This window comes from Maniola hyperantus, chromosome 1 (genome assembly GCF_902806685.2).
Source record: "Maniola hyperantus chromosome 1, iAphHyp1.2, whole genome shotgun sequence".
In the NCBI taxonomy this organism is placed as follows: Eukaryota; Metazoa; Arthropoda; class Insecta; order Lepidoptera; family Nymphalidae; genus Maniola; species Maniola hyperantus.
In genome coordinates this window covers 711,313-727,939 of record NC_048536.1, presented here as the reverse complement: position 1 = coordinate 727,939, position 16,627 = coordinate 711,313, and the positions used below count along the sequence as shown (strand labels likewise).

Sequence of the window (16,627 nt, the reverse complement as noted above, 5' to 3'; positions counted from 1 at the left end):
GTGCCCACACTGCTGATCGGTGCACTATGATAGAACTTGCTTTAACAGTACATAGCACACTTGCACTGTAAAACAACTGGGACAAAGAGTGGGGCGCGTCATCCTGGATTGAACTATCTATACTCTTTGTAATAGGGATGGTGCATACTAGTTAAATCGTCACTATTTATCAAACGTCAAAACGCGCGTTTAGTATAGCAACTTGTATGAAGTACATAGACGTGACGTCATAAAAAATTGACGCACTTTTTTAAAAATTATATACCTACTAGATGATGCCCGCGACTTCGTCCGCGTGGATTTAGGTTTTTAAAATCCCGTGGGAACTCTGATTTTCCGGGATAAAAAGTAGCCTATGTCCTTCCCCGGGATGCAAGCTATTTCTATACCAAATTTCATCAAAATCCGTTGAACGGATGAGCCGTGAAAGGCTAGCAGACAGACAGACAGACAGACACACTTTCGCATTTATAATATCAGTATGGATAGTATGGATTTATATAAAATCTTGTGAGATCTTTATCAAAACGAATTTGAATGAAGTGTTTAAATAAAAATGCATATTATATTCTAAAATTTGTATTTTCATTTATTTATAAATAGTCAATTAATTAGTTTTATTTAGTTACTATAAATACAATTACATTAACAATAAAATAAAATGTGTAACGACTTAACCTGATAGGAGGATGGCGATCTGTTCACACCACCGAGTCTTTGCGGTTCCTGGAACAACATCTATATTGATTACCCACTTCTTTCATCTGTCACAATTGGGTATTTTCCTACTTTTAAATTTGATAAATAATGGGGCTGATTCTCTTGTACACAATCTTTAAACTAAACTAAATTAACAGGTCTAAATATAGTGCTATCCTTTTCCGCAAGCAACATTATGAAAGGGATAGCAATAGATTTAGACGTGTCATTTTAGTTTAGTTTAGAGATTGTGTACAAGAGAATCGGCCCCATTATTACTTTACTATAAACTAAGATAAAAATAATGACGAACGCTGAAAAAAAAATATTAAAATCCAACAAAGATTTACAAAGTTACAGGCATTTCAATTTTGGAGTGGGAGGGTCTTCTATCCCTTTCTCGCAAAACGAAAATTTGTATGAAACCGCACGAAGCTATATAGCAGATAGCTAGATAGCGATATAGCATTTTACCGTCACACCTTACTAATAAGGTGTGACGTCAAAATGCTATATCGCTATCTCTGTCTAATCAAAAATATTTAAGTGTTTATAACTTTTTTGTTATTTGATCGATTTAATTAGTTTTTTCAGTTTTCGTCATTATTTCTATCCTAATTTATAATAAAGTAATAAAAAAATTGGAGTTAAATACCCAATTAGGTGTATAAGTCCCGCAAATTGCTAATACGCGCCCCGCTACTTTAGTGACGTCAGCACTAGACTGAAGTTTCGAGCTGATGGTATATTTTTATTTCGGCTGATGTCAAAATGACGTCATTTCGATGTTAATGAGACAAGGTTCCAGCGCAACAGCAATTTGCGGGACTCGTAGTAATAAAATGACGTGATTTTTTTGTATAGCGGTAGTTTATGGGGTTAGAATTCATTAAATATTTTAAAAAATTATGATTTTTATTTATTTTAAGTAACTAAATATCACTTGCTTTAACGGTGAAGGAAAACATCGTGAGGAAACATGCATGTCTGAGAGTTCTCCAAAATGTTCTCAAAGGTGTGTGACGTCTACCAATCAGCACTTGGCCAGCGCGGCGTAATAAAGAATAATTTGTATTAGAAGATCACCCTAAACTTAATCAAAGAGTTAATGATAAAGTTAATGAAAGATTTAAATGACTTGTACTTGTAAAAATATAAGGGAATAATCCTAAAAAATTATATGGACGTCCTTCTCACTCTGAGAGGAGACCCGTGCTCTGTAGTGAGCCGGCGATAGGTTGGGATAATATTTTTTTTTTTTTTTTTTCCTTATTGTTGAGTGCCAATAAGCTACTCAATTATATTACGATCTAGCCTAATGTATGACCAATAAGTAATTTTATTTTAACCTAAACTTATAAATTATCTTATATACTAAGAAATTGTCCACTGACGCATCTCAGTCTTTCTTGATTTGAGATATGACACTTTGTTCACGTGTTCCTTCAGCACTTACACTATGTACACTATCACTAATCACTATACACTAACTCAAAAGGTTTGGATTAGATTTGGATAATATTGAGTACAAAATAAACCTTATGTGATGGTGTTAAGGCTCAATTTTATTTACGGTTGGGGAGTATGCACAGAGCAGAAACGAAGAGGAGTTGGCCTAAGCAACTGTGCACTGTGATTTTCAACTAGGTCCTGACGTCATCACTGTGGGCGGGGCCTTAGTTAGTATGCTGTCTGCGTTCGTCAGGTTCACATATATTGAGACTCGTATTATCGGTGTGTTTTCGCGTTTTTAAGAACAAAAGGATGAAGTGTTGTGTTTTATCGTGTCAAAGTTATTCAGACAGACGTTCTGATGCTATGAATGGTATCACATTTCATTTGTAAGTAATTTTATACGTAATTTCTACACTTATTGACATCTAGTGTGAGATAGCTGAACTATGTAGTGACATCAATATATCGATGTTAGGTCGCTAAGCGAGTAGTTTTGCTACTAACCCGCAGATGGAAAATTGAGAAGTGGGCGGCGTTCCACAACCCCTCACCCCGCAAAATGTCACTCGATATTTCATAGGGAAATGTTAATACAACATCTCCTCTTTGTTTCTGCTCTATGGGAGTATGCTAGAAGACAAGAATAACGAATGTACTTCGTACCATATGTAGTGATTGTCGTGGTGCGGCGCGCGCATGACGCCCACGCCGCCGCCGAGCCGCCGGTAGTTCATGGCGCCGCACAGACGCCACTGGTTCGATTCCGGGTCGAACACCTGCGCACACATTTTTTTTAAATTTATTAGATAACGGCACCGATTCTAAGCACAACCTAATTTTAGAGTATTCGCACCCTCTTCTTACTATTGTAATATGAAAAGGACAGAAGCAGTTTGACATTACTAAATTTAATTTTTAGATGGTAAAACCCGTGATTTTAGCACGCACTCGCGAACCTACTGTTTAAATTTGTATTGTGCACTAAAATTTAGAGTCTTTAAATGTGAAAGTCATGTTCCGTTCCTTTTTTAGCATTAGTAAAAAGAAAAGGATGCAGATACTCTAAATTTAGTTTAGAGAGAGACTAAAGAATTGGGGCCACTAGCTTATGCTCGCGACTTTGTCCGCGTGGACTATACAAATTTCAAACCCCTATTTCACCCCCTTAGGGGGTGAATTTTCAAAAATCCTCTCTTAGCGGATGCCTACGTCATAATAGCTATCTGCATGCCAAATTTCAGCTCGATCCGTTCAGTAGTTTGAGCTATGCGTTGATAGATCAGTCAGTCAGTCAGTTACCTTTTCTTCTTATATATTTAGATTTTTAAGTACCAAGCGAGTTTTCTGGCGTAGCCCATGTTAATAAATCCAGCCCGTAATAAATTTTAAAGTACTTTCAAAATGATCTGAATTAGGAATTTATTCGATTGCGCAGGCTTGCGTGCGTGTACATATGCCAGTTGTTTGTGTGTGCGTGTCTGCGTGCGTGTGTGTACGTCACCTCGATGGACTTGAGGTAGGCAGTGCCGTCGAAGCCGCCGACGGCGTACAGCTGCCCGTTGACGACGGCGAGCCCCACGCCGCTCCGCCGTGACGTCATCGCCACCACGGGCGACCACGAGTCCGTCGCTGGCTCGTACCTGCACAATTCACATACTCACATTTAACTTTACCCGCGACCTGAAAGTACCTTAGATCTTTTTACAGAATAAATAAATAAATAAAATAAAATTTTTACAAAAAAGTCGAAGTCGGTTTTTATTTTTTTTGTAAAAAATTTTTATTTCACAATTTTTAGTGGCCCCATGGAATTATGCTATGACTGGTTAAAAATCTACTGTTTACTAAGCTATTACACTGATCGCGAGCAATTTACTCTTATCCGTTGAGGAGTTCCAGTATCTATCTTCGAAGATGTTCATCAGATCTTCACCAAATTGAAATGGGACCAACTTTGAAGTATACCCTTTCAAACAAAAAAAGAATTTTCAAAATCGGTCCAGGCGTTTTTGAGTAATCGGGGAACATACATGATACGTACCGCTCAGCGGAGGATAGTTCCGTGCAGTCATCGCGACCCCCCACCGCGTAGATCTGCCCGTCGAACACCGCGCAGCCGAGGTGTTTGCGGCGCGTGGACATGGGCGCCACGGGCGTCCACTTGTTTGCCCGAGGCTCGTAGGGCTCCACCTGAGTAGTAACATACATGATACGTACCGCTCAGCGGAGGATAGTTCCGTGCAGTCATCGCGACCCCCCACCGCGTAGATCTGCCCGTCGAACACCGCGCAGCCGAGGTGTTTGCGGCGCGTGGACATGGGCGCCACGGGCGTCCACTTGTTTGCCCGAGGCTCGTAGGGCTCCACCTGAGTAGTAACATACATGATACGTACCGCTCAGCGGAGGATAGTTCCGTGCAGTCATCGCGACCCCCCACCGCGTAGATCTGCCCGTCGAACACCGCGCAGCCGAGGTGTTTGCGGCGCGTGGACATGGGCGCCACGGGCGTCCACTTGTTTGCCCGAGGCTCGTAGCGCTCCACCTGAACATTACACTCACTGAAAATGACTTGGAATTAAAAATGGGTCCGGGTCGAAGGACCAAAAGTGTATTTTTGGTCCTTCGACCCGACATTGAAATACGCCAACGGTTTAAAAAACTCATTTCAAATGTCACAACATCTGAAATGAGTTTTTTTAACATTTCAGTTAGTCGTTAGTTAAAGTTCAAGTTATCTTAATGTATTATGCTTTATATATATGGGTTTTTTATGCCTGAAAATAAAAAAAAACAATTATTGGACAGTATACGTACCGTATTGAGCGGCGACTGTCCGTCGGAGCCGCCCACGGCGTACAGATGTCCGCCGAGAACTGCCACCGCCACGCCGAGCCGCCGCGTGGTCATCGCCGCTACCTGCAAAATTAAACATTCACATTTTATTGTACATATCTCACACCCGACTTTACTCACGTGTTTAGTCGAACGTTAGCCCGACTAGTTTCGAACCCATCCGGGGTCCTTTTTCCGTTCGCGCACGCCTCGCGAACTGACTCCTTTAAAAAAAGGACCCCGGATGGGTTCGAAACTAGTCGGGCTAACGTCGACTAAACACGTGAGTAAAGCCGGGTGTGAGATATGTATAATCGAAATCACTCACGATTGGTTAAACGCTAAAATAAATTAATATTTTTACTCTCCTATATTTTTATCCGAAGTATTCAAGTCAATACAAGATCAACCTAAATCTCCCACAATGTTTTAGGATGGTTTGACTGTGTAGTATGCTCAAATAAGAATTTCCAAGTGAAATGAAATACATACTTAGTTTATTAAAAGACTAGAGGATGCCCGCGATGTCGTCCACGTGGTTTTAGGTTTTCAAAATCCCGTGGGAACTCTTTGATTATTCGGGATAAACGTAGCATATATGTCCTTCTCCGGGACATAAGCTAACTGTGTACCAAATTTCATCAAAATGGGTTACACTGGTAGGCCGTGAAAAGCTAGCAGACAGAGAGACAGACAGACAGACACACTTTTGCATTTATAATATTAGTATGGATTCATATTTTAAAAAATCTCAAGTGTATGTATAAACCGAACTTGTTCATGAATATTACAAGGAGGTTATTGAAAATAAATAAATAAATAAATAAATAACCTTTTATTTGGGACCATAGCGCACAGTACAAAACAGAACAACACCAGACAAACGTACATAAACAAAACAAAAAAAAAAACACAACAAAAAACAAAGCATGAAGACAAAAAGATCACAAATACTTAACTAATAATAATTTACCTTACTCCACCGATTTTCCTTGGGATCGTATCTCTCCACGTGGTTGAGGCACTGCACGCCATCTTGTCCGCCCACGGCGTACAGCGCGCCGTCCAGCACGGCCACGCCCACCGACGTGCGGCACGAGGACGTGGGCGCCACCGCGCCGCACCACTGCAAGCCAAGTGGATCAATCAATCAGCCTGTTTGCGTCCACTGCTGGACATGGGCCTTCCCAAGCGCGCGCCACCACACACGATCCTCCGCCTTCCTCATCCACCCACTTCCCGCTACCTTCTTAAGGGGACTCAGTTCAGTGCTTTCTTCATACAAACGTAGGAGGGAAATTACAGCAATATTCGATATTGTACGCACAAAACTAAGAATTATATCGATTTATCTCGTCATTATCTAGGTTTATTGATATATAAAATATTTAAAAAAATATTGATTTAAAAGTTACGAGGCTCAAAAGATTCCTATTTTAACACTAAATTAATGACAACTTTGGATGTAAATAAATAAGATTAGGGATATGGAAATTCTAAAACAATTTATCATTAAACGTAGTTTATTTATTCATTACTTGAAATAACTTTACTTTTCAAACATTAATTCAGCAGTTTTTTCTCAAAAATACTTTTCCTAAACCCTTTTCGCACGCTTGATTTCAGTGAAAATCATCGTGCCTCTCAACTTTCTCATACAATGTCAAGTGAAAAGCAAACATGTTACCCACGTGCGCTGCCAATTTCGGTCGAGCGTCCTGCGTCACCTTAAGGTCGAAAAGTAGTAAGGTCGATAGTTATCAAGGGAGGGATTAAAAAATCCCTCCCTTGATAACTATCGTCAATTAATCAAACAGATTGGTGATTATAAGTCCCGCAAATTGCTAATGCGCGTGGCCGCCATTTTAGTGACGTCAGCACTAGAATGAAGTTTCGAGCTGATGGTATATTTTTATTTCGGCTGACGTTAAAATGACATCATTTCGATGTTAATGAGACATAATTCCAGCGCAATAGCAATTTGCGGGACTTATACAACAAAATAAAATAGTCTAGTCAGAACTTGTAAAGGTTACGCCCATGTCAATACGTACCTGGTTAGTCTGCGGGTCGTATCGCTCAATACTGTTGAGGTAGCTCTGTCCGTCATGGCCGCCCACGGCGTACAACAGGTCGTGCAGCACGGCCACGCCCACGCCACATCTCCGTTTGGACATGGGCGCCACCATCTTCCACTCCGCCGCCGTGGGCTCGAAGCGCTCCACTGACGCGATGGCGTCGCCTGAGCACCAGCCGCCCACGGCGAATAGCACCTCGCCTGGAGGGAGACGTCCACGTCAATACATCTACTACCCACGTCAATACATCTACTGCCCACGTCAATACATTAACTGCCCACGTCAATACATCAACTGGCCACGTCAACGCATCTATAGTCCGCGACAAGTGGAAATGGCAATCGGAATATGGGGGACGCCCCGCACAGCCACAAAATCCAAAATTAGTGCATCCTTTTCCACATAAATCATTATGAAAAAGAGAGCATTATTTTTAGGCACTACTATCTTTCTAAATTTTTCAGACCACTTACCTCGTCTCGTAGGTTTCCTGGGTCGAGTCCTAGGGCCCTGCATGAGCGGCCTCTCCTGAGGCAGCAGCAGGTAGTTCTTGGCCTCATCCAGCAGGTCCCGGCACGCGTCGTCGGACCTGATCAGGAGCTCTGAAGACACCGTCCCGACTAGGAACTTTGGACTGAGGAGCGGTAGTCGCACGTGCTGGAGGACCTGCCAATTTGGAAAACGAGTGCTGAAGATTATTGGAACAAACTAATAATTATTTAGATAACTCATCTGACTGGATTCTGGCTGTTTAAAAAAAATTCAGATTTATTTGTATTGTGTATTTGTGTGTATTTCGTTGGCTCACTGATTCATCTAATAATATTCTGGCCTCCTACATTCCCCTTGCCTGTCCTGTGCTACATTTTTAACCGACTTCCAAAAAGGAGGTGGTTCTCAATGACCGCCTGGAAGGTCTGCTCCTCCGAGCGCACATTGAGCTCATCCGAGGACACTATGTCGATCAGCTGTGCCGCTGGCAGCAGCAGGAACTCTTCACTCTTCATCACCTGGACATACCTGCGCCAAGTGCTGCCGCCTCTCCGCCACATTGTATTTGACCCAGGACATGACCGCCTGGAAGGTCTGCTCCTCTGAGCGCACATTGAGCTCATCTGAGGACACTATGTCGATCAGCTGTGCCGCTGGCAGCAGCAGGAACTCTTCACTCTCCATCACCTGGGTGGATAAGAAGACATTTGGTATGAGATTTTGGTCGCCGTTGAGCACATAAAGGCATCGGCTTTACGACAACTTGAACTGAACACTAAAAAACGTCTATGGCTGAGACTTATCGCGTACTTTGAGTTTTGACTTTGATCAAGCCGCTTGACGGGCGCATCAAGCTCGCATCAAGCAGCTTGATCAAGCACAAATCTACGTGCTTGACGTCAAGGCGCTTGACCGTCTCGGAAGCTCTTAGCACATTCAACTTGTACCACTTCTATAATTATGCTGCAGATGGTAACGGGCCACTGTAAACACTTTCACCAGGTGATTCGCCTGCTCGTTCGCTCTGTTATAAAGGGCTGGCTAAGGGACAACTCTGACTTGACCACAATCGGGTAAGGTGGCATTCACGCCAGTTCCGTCTGAAACCTCAAAGTTAAACGTCTCTCTCAATTTCAATACCCGTGTTCTATTTCCATGTATTAATATTATTTTCAAGTTTAATAAGTTTAATTAAAGTATATTTTTATTTGTGTACAATAACCCTCTAACAAATAAACCTGGAATAGCGGTGGAATAGTTATACTCTGTTTTGTCTTTCTCTGTCATCAGTAATTTGACATTTGAAGGAAAAAGACAAAACAGAGTATAACTATTCCACCGCTATTCCAGGTTTATTTGTTAGAGGGTAAATCTATAAATCTATATATATATAAGGAAAAGGTGACTGACTGACTGACTGACTGACTGACTGACTGACTGACTGACTGAATGACTGACTGACTGACTGATCTATCAACGCACAGCTCAAACTACTGGACGGATCGGGCTGAAATTTGGCATGCAGATAGCTATTACGACGTAGGCTTCCGCTAAGAAAGGATTTTTGAAAATTCAACCCCTAAGGGGGTGAAATAGGGGTTTGAAATTTATGTAGTCCAAGCGAACGAAGTCGCGAGCATAAGCTAGTCTTTTTTAAAAACCCTTTCTGGAGGACCCCTGTAACAGCTCGCTATAATGAAATGTAACCTCGGGAAAGTTCTGCTGCGTGAACTTGTCGGCGATGCGCAGCAGCTCCCGGCACGAGTGCGTGTCGGCGAAGGCGCGGATGCCGAGGCAGTTGGAGCAGTCCAGCTGCCGCTTGAGGAACTCGCAGCACACGTCCTGGATCTCCTGCAGCTGCAGCAGGCACGCCGCTGGGAGCAACGCCTGGATACAAGTTACAAGAATTTGTGGCAATTCAGTTGATCATTATCGGCTCACTGTTGAGCACGGGTCTCCTCAGAGGTCGCGTGGTTTTAGGTCTTTAAAAATCCCATTGGAACCTTTGATTTTCCAGGATAAAAACTAGCCTATATCCGTCCCCAGGATGTAAACTAATTCCCAATCCCAATCTGTTAATCAGTGTGACGGGTGATGTCACAACTTCGTGACTGGCGGTGCGTCGCGCACTCGAAGCGAGGTTGTCTCCGTTGTCCCGAGGAATCCCAGGAAGAAAACACCTGCATAGACCTCCTCTGTCCATTAGAACAGGATCACCCTGCGCGTACACAAATTACCTGCACGTTGCTCTCCTCGACGACGATATGCGCCGTGTAACAGAACTCCACGAGCTGTTCCATCGCATGCTCGTCCACGTCGCGGATGGTGACCTCCGTGGCGCGCGACTCCGCCAGCTCGCCCGTGAACATGGCCCGGAAGTAGGGGCTGCAGGCTGACAGGATCACCCTGAACATACAGAAGAATACCCATTATATTCTACAGGATATATTTCGGAGAGTATGCACGGAACTCTTCCTCCTTTTTTTAATTTATAGACTAGCCCTTGGCTGCAATCAGACCTACTAGCCAAGTGACGATGCAGCCTTAGATTGAGCACGCTTGCCTAGAGCGGTTCGAATTAGTGACGAGGAAGCAAATCGCTAGTTGCCCTATCGCCATTTTACTATCGGACCGTGAGGAATTGCAAAAGTCAGACTAACAAATTTTGGACGTGGATTGAGAAACGACTTCATAAAATATTTCAAAATAGTGAAGCTACATTAAAAGAGTGCAACTCTCGTAGAACTATGTCAAAGCTGCAGCCAAAGACAGGAGGGTCCTCGGCAACCTAGACGGTCTAGTCGGCTTCTGGATCGAGCTTGGATGGCTGGAGTGAAGACTTCAGTGGGGAGGGGCAATGCACGCACATGGATAGAAACGTTTAAGTGCGGAAACCAACCCAGAGCGAAGAAAGAATGAAGAAGAAGACAGGAGGGTATGGAAAACATCCTCAAATTTACCAGTGCAATAAAAGAATCGAGTCTTTCAATCTGATTGGTCTATGCTTGAACATCTCGTCTTTACTATGTTTATTTTGGTGAAATTAACTGCTTTAAAAAAAAATTGCTAATATAGGACGCAACTTGCGTTGATATATGTCATGTCAGAGAGACAGCATCAAGACCAGGATCTACAACAGAAACAGCTGAAAACGGCAAGCGGCGCATGTATGCCTCTCTTATCGGGAGTTATATTTTTATTCCGTTTGGCGTAAAGACCATGGGGCCATAGTCTAAAAAAAAAAAAAAAATTAATTAGGCCACGGTTGCGGCTTTTTCAGGTAGCCTTGTTTCATGTAGCCTTGTTTCAGGTAGCCTTCGACTGGAGAAGAAGGTGAAATTAATAAAACAAAAAAGAATACATACTTCATACTTGTAATGTCGTTCGCTGCAGTTCGATAACTTCTTTGTAATAGTTAGAAATGACTTTTAAATGTACTAAAAATAAAAATTAATGCACTGTGAATTGAATAAATCATAATAAATTTTTGGTATGACCTGTAAGTTATATGCAATTTGTTTAATTAAATATTTATGGCCGTTGTAAATCAAAAAGGAAATAAAGCATGTCAATGTCTAACGAACAACCATTGAAGTGCTGACTTCACATTGTGAGTCATAAAGATGTACACTTTCCTACTTTGATGCAAAATCATGATGAAAGCGCATTTCTTTCATAAAACCTTCCTATTGGCTAAGAGTTCCCATTGGCCATATCTAGTACGACATCACATAACTTGCGATACCTGCATATAAGCGCACGATTGCCGCATACGTCTGAAAAACTGCAGAAGTATGCGACAAAACAATCATGCGCTTTTTGGACCATCCTCCTCTCTATTCTCACCTCTACTAAGTAGCAGCTTAGGCTTGCGGGTCGCAACCCAAAGGACCTACAAACCTGTATGCGACAACCGTGCGATTTTTGGACCACCTCTTTCTACCCATGTCAGCTCGGGCTTGCGAGTCGCAGCCCAAAGGACCTCAGTTAGTGGTCTCACCTGTGCGCGAAGAGTTTCCTGTTGGCCACATTGAGCACGACGTCACACAGCTTGCGATGCCTGCCGCAAAGCGGAGTTCACCAAACATAGGTGTTTTTAGATGTAGTCTCTACCCGTGTTAGCGCGGACTTGCGAGTCGCAGCTCAAAGCATTATGCGACAATCGTGCTATTTATGGACCACCTCTTTCTACTCGTGTCAGCTCGGGCTTGCGAGTCGCAGCTCAAAGGGCCTCAGTTAGTGGTCTCACCTGTGCGCGAAGAGTTTCCTGTTGGCCACATTGAGCACGACGTCACACAGCTTGCGATGCCTGCCGCAAAGCGGAGTTCACCAAACATAGGTGTTTTTAGATGTAGTCTCTACCCGTGTTAGCGCGGACTTGCGAGTCGCAGCTCAAAGCATTATGCGACAATCGTGCTATTTATGGACCACCTCTTTCTACTCGTGTCAGCTCGGGCTTGCGAGTCGCAGCTCAAAGGGCCTCAGTTAGTGGTCTCACCTGTGCGCGAAGAGTTTCCTGTTGGCCACATTGAGCACGACGTCACACAGCTTGCGATGCCTGCCGCAAAGCGGAGTTCACCAAACATAGGTGTTTTTAGATGTAGTCTCTACCCGTGTTAGCGCGGACTTGCGAGTCGCAGCTCAAAGCATTATGCGACAATCGTGCTATTTATGGACCACTTCTTTCTACTCGTGTCAGCTCGGGCTTGCGAGTCGCAGCTCAAAGGGCCTCAGTTAGTGGTCTCACCTGTGCGCGAAGAGTTTCCTGTTGGCCACATTGAGCACGACGTCACACAGCTCGCGATGTCTCCGCAGCGCAGAGAGCTCGCCCAATATTGCGCGCGGGTGCTTCTCCGACGTGTGCGACAACCGCGCGCCGCCGCCGCCGCCCGGCGACCCGCCCTCCCCCATCCTAATACAATAAAATTGGTCGCTTAAGAAAAAACTACATCAATCATTGCTAACAAAGCGAACAAGAGTGAGAGAGAATCGAGTATATGTCAATAAGGCTATGGTGACGTGAAATCAAAGTAATAAGGGCTACTTTAGGGCTGTACTTAGCGTCAAATGTACTAACATTTGATGCCTATCATTGACGTCAAAGTCTCGGCGTTTTGTTAGAAGTTCCCTATCTTAAATATATAAAAGGATGGACTGACTGACTGATTTATCAACGCACAGCTCAAACTACTGGATGAATGGGGCTGAAATCTGGCATGCAGATAGCTATTATGCCGTAGGCATCCGCTAAGAAAGGGTTTCTGAAAATTCAACCCCTAAGGGGGTGAAATAGGGGTTTGAAATTTGTGTAGTCCATGCGGACTAAGTCGCGGGAATAAGCTAGTTGTGAAATATGTTGCTAGTGTCATTCGGCAGAAAAAAATAACTGACATTTTGAATGGCACAAGTCGTACAGCGTACTTGTGTATAATATATCTATTTCAGTGATGGGTAGGTACTTTTAAGTAGATATATTTTTCAAAATATTTCCTCATGATTTACAAACAACGGGTAAAGACCACATGATGCAACAGTAGTGCTGCAATCAATAAATGTTCACACTGTGCTATTAGAACTAATCAATTATTGTTTCCATTGTGCTGACATATTATGTTATGCAATCTAACTCGGTTTGTAGGTTTATGTTACTTGATTATGAATATGTAGGTAGCCTCTTTACTAAATATATTTTACTAGCTAATGCCCGCGACTTCGTCCGCGTGGATTTAGGTTTTTAAAAATCCCGTGGAAACTCCTTGATTTTCCGGTATAAAAAGTAGCCTATGTCACTTTTTTTTTTTTTTGCTCCGTTGCGACGTGATTGAAGGACAAACCAATAAACTATCTATTGTAGTGTAGTGTAGTAGTCTATGATAGTGATATCTAAAATCTGTTGGGTTAAGCTCATAATTTTAATGAAATCAAATGGCCTAGATATTTAAACTAAGTTCCTTTTTAATTGACTTTACAATATTTAGCAAACAAGATCATACAATAACATGAAACCTGTTTATAAAAATAACTGTGGGATAACATATAAAGGCAATTACACAAGCTACTTCAACATACATCTACTTACATAAACATGCAATACTTGTGGGAAAGATTGCAAAAAGTTTAGTCTAAAGATGTAGGTTTTTTTTTTAAAGAATATTAGCCATGTTAATGACTAATATTCCCCATTCCTCTCCAACTAACCGTAAAGCTTGTGCTAGGAGTAGACGACAATAGTGCAATGGTCGGGGTTTGAACCGACAACCTTTCGGTTTTCAGTCCACTCCTCTACCCGTTGAGCTATTGATTGCTGTAGTAGTAGTAAGATATTAAGTTTTTCCCAATCAGTACCCTTATCAGTACCTACCCTTAATATAAATGCGAAAGTGTGTTTGTTTGTTTATTTGATGGTTTGTTGGTTAGTTGGTTTATTGGTTTGTTGGTTTGGCCTTCAATCACGTCGCAACGGAGCAACGGATTGACCTGATTTTTGCATGGGTATAGTCAAAGACCGGAGAGTGATATAGGTTACTTTTTATACCTAAAAACCAAAGAGTTCCCACGGGATTGTTAAAAACCTAAATCGACACGGACAAAGTTGCGGGCGTCAGCTAGTAGATTAATAACTGATGCCCGTGACTTCATCTGCGTGGATTTTGGTTTTAAAAATCCTGTATCTTCTGATCCATCTTTTAATTTTCTGGGATAAAAACCAATTTTGACCAAAGTAAGTCGCTTTTGAACTGATTAATTTTTCTCAATTATAAGGCTCTATCTAAGAACTATCACAACTAAAATGAGTAAAACTGTACTGTTAACAAAGCAAAGATTTAAATCGAAGACTTTTAAATCACTGTGAACTGCAAGAAAAAAGTCATGGAACTTGTTTTGACAGCTGTTCATTTCTTTTTCTCCTACCTAAGCTAACATTTGCCATCTCAAGTTGTTGGGCTCACTTTGACAACACACACATACTTAGTAGGGGAGGGTGAAGCTAACCATTCAATTCTGCTTTTGTTACCTTTTGTGTCCGCGTGCGTTTCCCAGCTGCAGACGCAGCGGGGGCGAAGCCCAGCCCCACACGGAGTCAATCTGCGACCATCATCCACCATCATTAAACAAATCTTATAAAAACTTATGTCTGTCTGTCTGCCTGCTTATCAGCCTAGCTTATGCTCGCGACTTCGTCCGCATGGACTACACAAATTTTAATCCCCTATTTCACCACCTTAGGGGTTGAATTTTCAAAAATCCTTTGTTAGCGGATGCCTACATCATAATAGCTATCTGCATGCCAAATTTCAGCCCGATCCGTCCAGTAGTTTGAGCTGTGCGTTGATAGATCAGTCTGTCTGTCAGTCAGTCAGCCAGTCACCTTTTCCTTTTATTTATTTAGATTATTTTTAATAGACTAAGCAGCTTTCGCTGATGCCTCTATCAGAAGTGCTTCGAGTTTTCCAAATGTTTGTCTACTCTATTCATGAACTAGTTAACAGAACTTGACATAACCACATCCTTAGGCAATTTATTCCATATGTGAACAATTCTGTTGGTCAGAAAGTGTTTTAATAGATTTGACAATGGCAATTGATTGATTGATTTTCTCAACGTTTCTGATAGAAAATACTATGGTGTGAATGCTCTTCCACCATCTGTGTTTCCTGCCACATATAACATGAATAATTACCTTCAAAGAAAGAGTGAATAGGCATCTTCTAATGGCACACTCCAACCTAGACAGTATCATTGTTTTTTAGCATGATAGTCATCAAGCACAAGCCTCTTGTAATAAAAAGACCTACAGTACACAGCCAAAAGTGATGAACATCGATCTTTAGAAGGAGACAGCAGATTTGAAGAGCACTGTCTCTGTCGTGGAGACCGACAAAGTGTCACATGAGTATGAGTGACAGAGACACCGCTCTACAAAAATGAAACATCATTCTAAAGACAGATGTTCATTACTTTTGGCAGCGTACTGTACATAGCTGCATCACAAAAGAGGGAGTTTAATAAGCATTGCCATTTAAGATTCTTAATTATTGGCTCTGGTTATACACTCAAACTCAAGCCAATATTCAGTACCTTGAGTTACATGCACATGAATACAAGAATACAAGAATAACATCTACATAACATTGAGAGATATTATGGCCAGTTTACATTGTTACAGTCACTGAATCCAGTACACTTGTAGTGCTGAACTGAAATTCATGATATTGTTTTTAACAACCTACATGAACTCCGTAATTATTAGGCTTACAGGGTATACACTGGATACTGGAATGAGAATAAATTAGGATTACAGTTACCCTAGAAAGAAAGTAAATAAATGGGATACCAGACTGGGATAAAAACATTGTTCTCATTAAACAATAGTAACTATTTGTCATGTTGTAACCCAGTAGCATACAGCGCTTGAACTAATTGCTGGACTACTGGAGTAATGTAAACTAGCCATAACACTGAGGAATATTAAGAGGAGACTTTGCATTTCACTCGTATTATCATAATACACAGGTACGATACAATAAACATATTTTGTTAGAACTCGATAATTTATGCGAGTGTCAACGCTCCCTGCTCCGACTTACCTTTGACGATTTTTCAACACGCACAAACGAAATATCCTCGAAGGAGCGCAAGTGTTGGGTATGCGCCCTGAGGTACAAATCAAAGTTATTCTAAAATCTAAAGACACATAAATTTTTTAATCACAAAAATTTGTATATGTTTACTGTTACACTGGTTTAGACATCTTGCAAAAGTAGGTACTTTTTTACCACCTTTTTACTTTTTAATTTTTAATTTGGGCACATTCCAAACGTCTTCAATCTTTCACTTTACCTTGGAAAACTGTGATTTTATAAAATAAATGTAACTCGAAGCGACTTACTACTTATTTGTTTTATTAAAACTTCGATAAAATAATCATCTGAAATGTATTGTATTTATTTATTTAAAAAAATATTTCATTTTTACTTTTGAACTCTAGTTTTTGATTTCCATTTTTCATTTTCGGAACGCTTTCCTTGGCTGAAAGTTTTTTTGTCAATGTTGCCTAACGTAACATCTAG

General features: G+C 41.6%; 1 protein-coding gene across 3 annotated transcripts; it reads right to left on the bottom strand.

Annotated features, from left to right (window-relative positions):
• Positions 1 to 563: 563 nt before the first annotated feature.
• dbo (Kelch-like protein diablo) lies at positions 564 to 16,585 on the bottom strand. 3 transcript variants are annotated; one of them, XM_034973174.2, is made up of 14 exons: positions 16,145 to 16,439; positions 14,572 to 14,642; positions 12,304 to 12,468; positions 9,794 to 9,962; positions 9,264 to 9,443; positions 8,085 to 8,243; positions 7,538 to 7,730; positions 7,041 to 7,264; positions 5,960 to 6,112; positions 4,969 to 5,070; positions 4,548 to 4,696; positions 3,656 to 3,794; positions 2,818 to 2,930; positions 564 to 726 (listed from the first exon to the last, which is right to left on the bottom strand). In XM_034973174.2, the coding sequence occupies exons 3-14, from the start codon at positions 12,465 to 12,467 to the stop codon at positions 702 to 704; spliced, it is 1,770 nt and encodes a 589-aa protein (XP_034829065.1). In that variant the 5' UTR covers position 12,468; positions 14,572 to 14,642; positions 16,145 to 16,439; the 3' UTR covers positions 564 to 701. The 3 variants fall into 3 exon arrangements, with proteins under 3 accessions (XP_034829065.1, XP_069356767.1, XP_069356772.1); XM_069500666.1 differs by lacking the exons at positions 564 to 726; positions 2,818 to 2,930 and adding an exon at positions 16,447 to 16,585 and having other exon boundaries at positions 4,196 to 4,696; positions 16,145 to 16,211; XM_069500671.1 differs by lacking the exons at positions 564 to 726; positions 2,818 to 2,930; positions 12,304 to 12,468; positions 14,572 to 14,642; positions 16,145 to 16,439 and adding an exon at positions 11,557 to 11,614 and having other exon boundaries at positions 4,196 to 4,696.
• Between the last annotated feature and the right edge of the window lie 42 nt (positions 16,586 to 16,627).

Excerpts from the sequence above, each read along its gene's own strand:
- dbo (XM_069500666.1), bottom strand. The coding sequence starts at position 12,467 with ATGGGGGAGGGCGGGTCGCCGGGCGGCGGCGGCGGCGCGCGGTTGTCG. Across the intron at positions 9,963-12,303 it reads AGGAAACTCTTCGCGCACAG|GGTGATCCTGTCAGCCTGCA; the intron begins GTGAGACCACTA and ends CTGTATGTTCAG. Across the intron at positions 9,444-9,793 it reads TCGAGGAGAGCAACGTGCAG|GCGTTGCTCCCAGCGGCGTG; the intron begins GTAATTTGTGTA and ends ACTTGTATCCAG.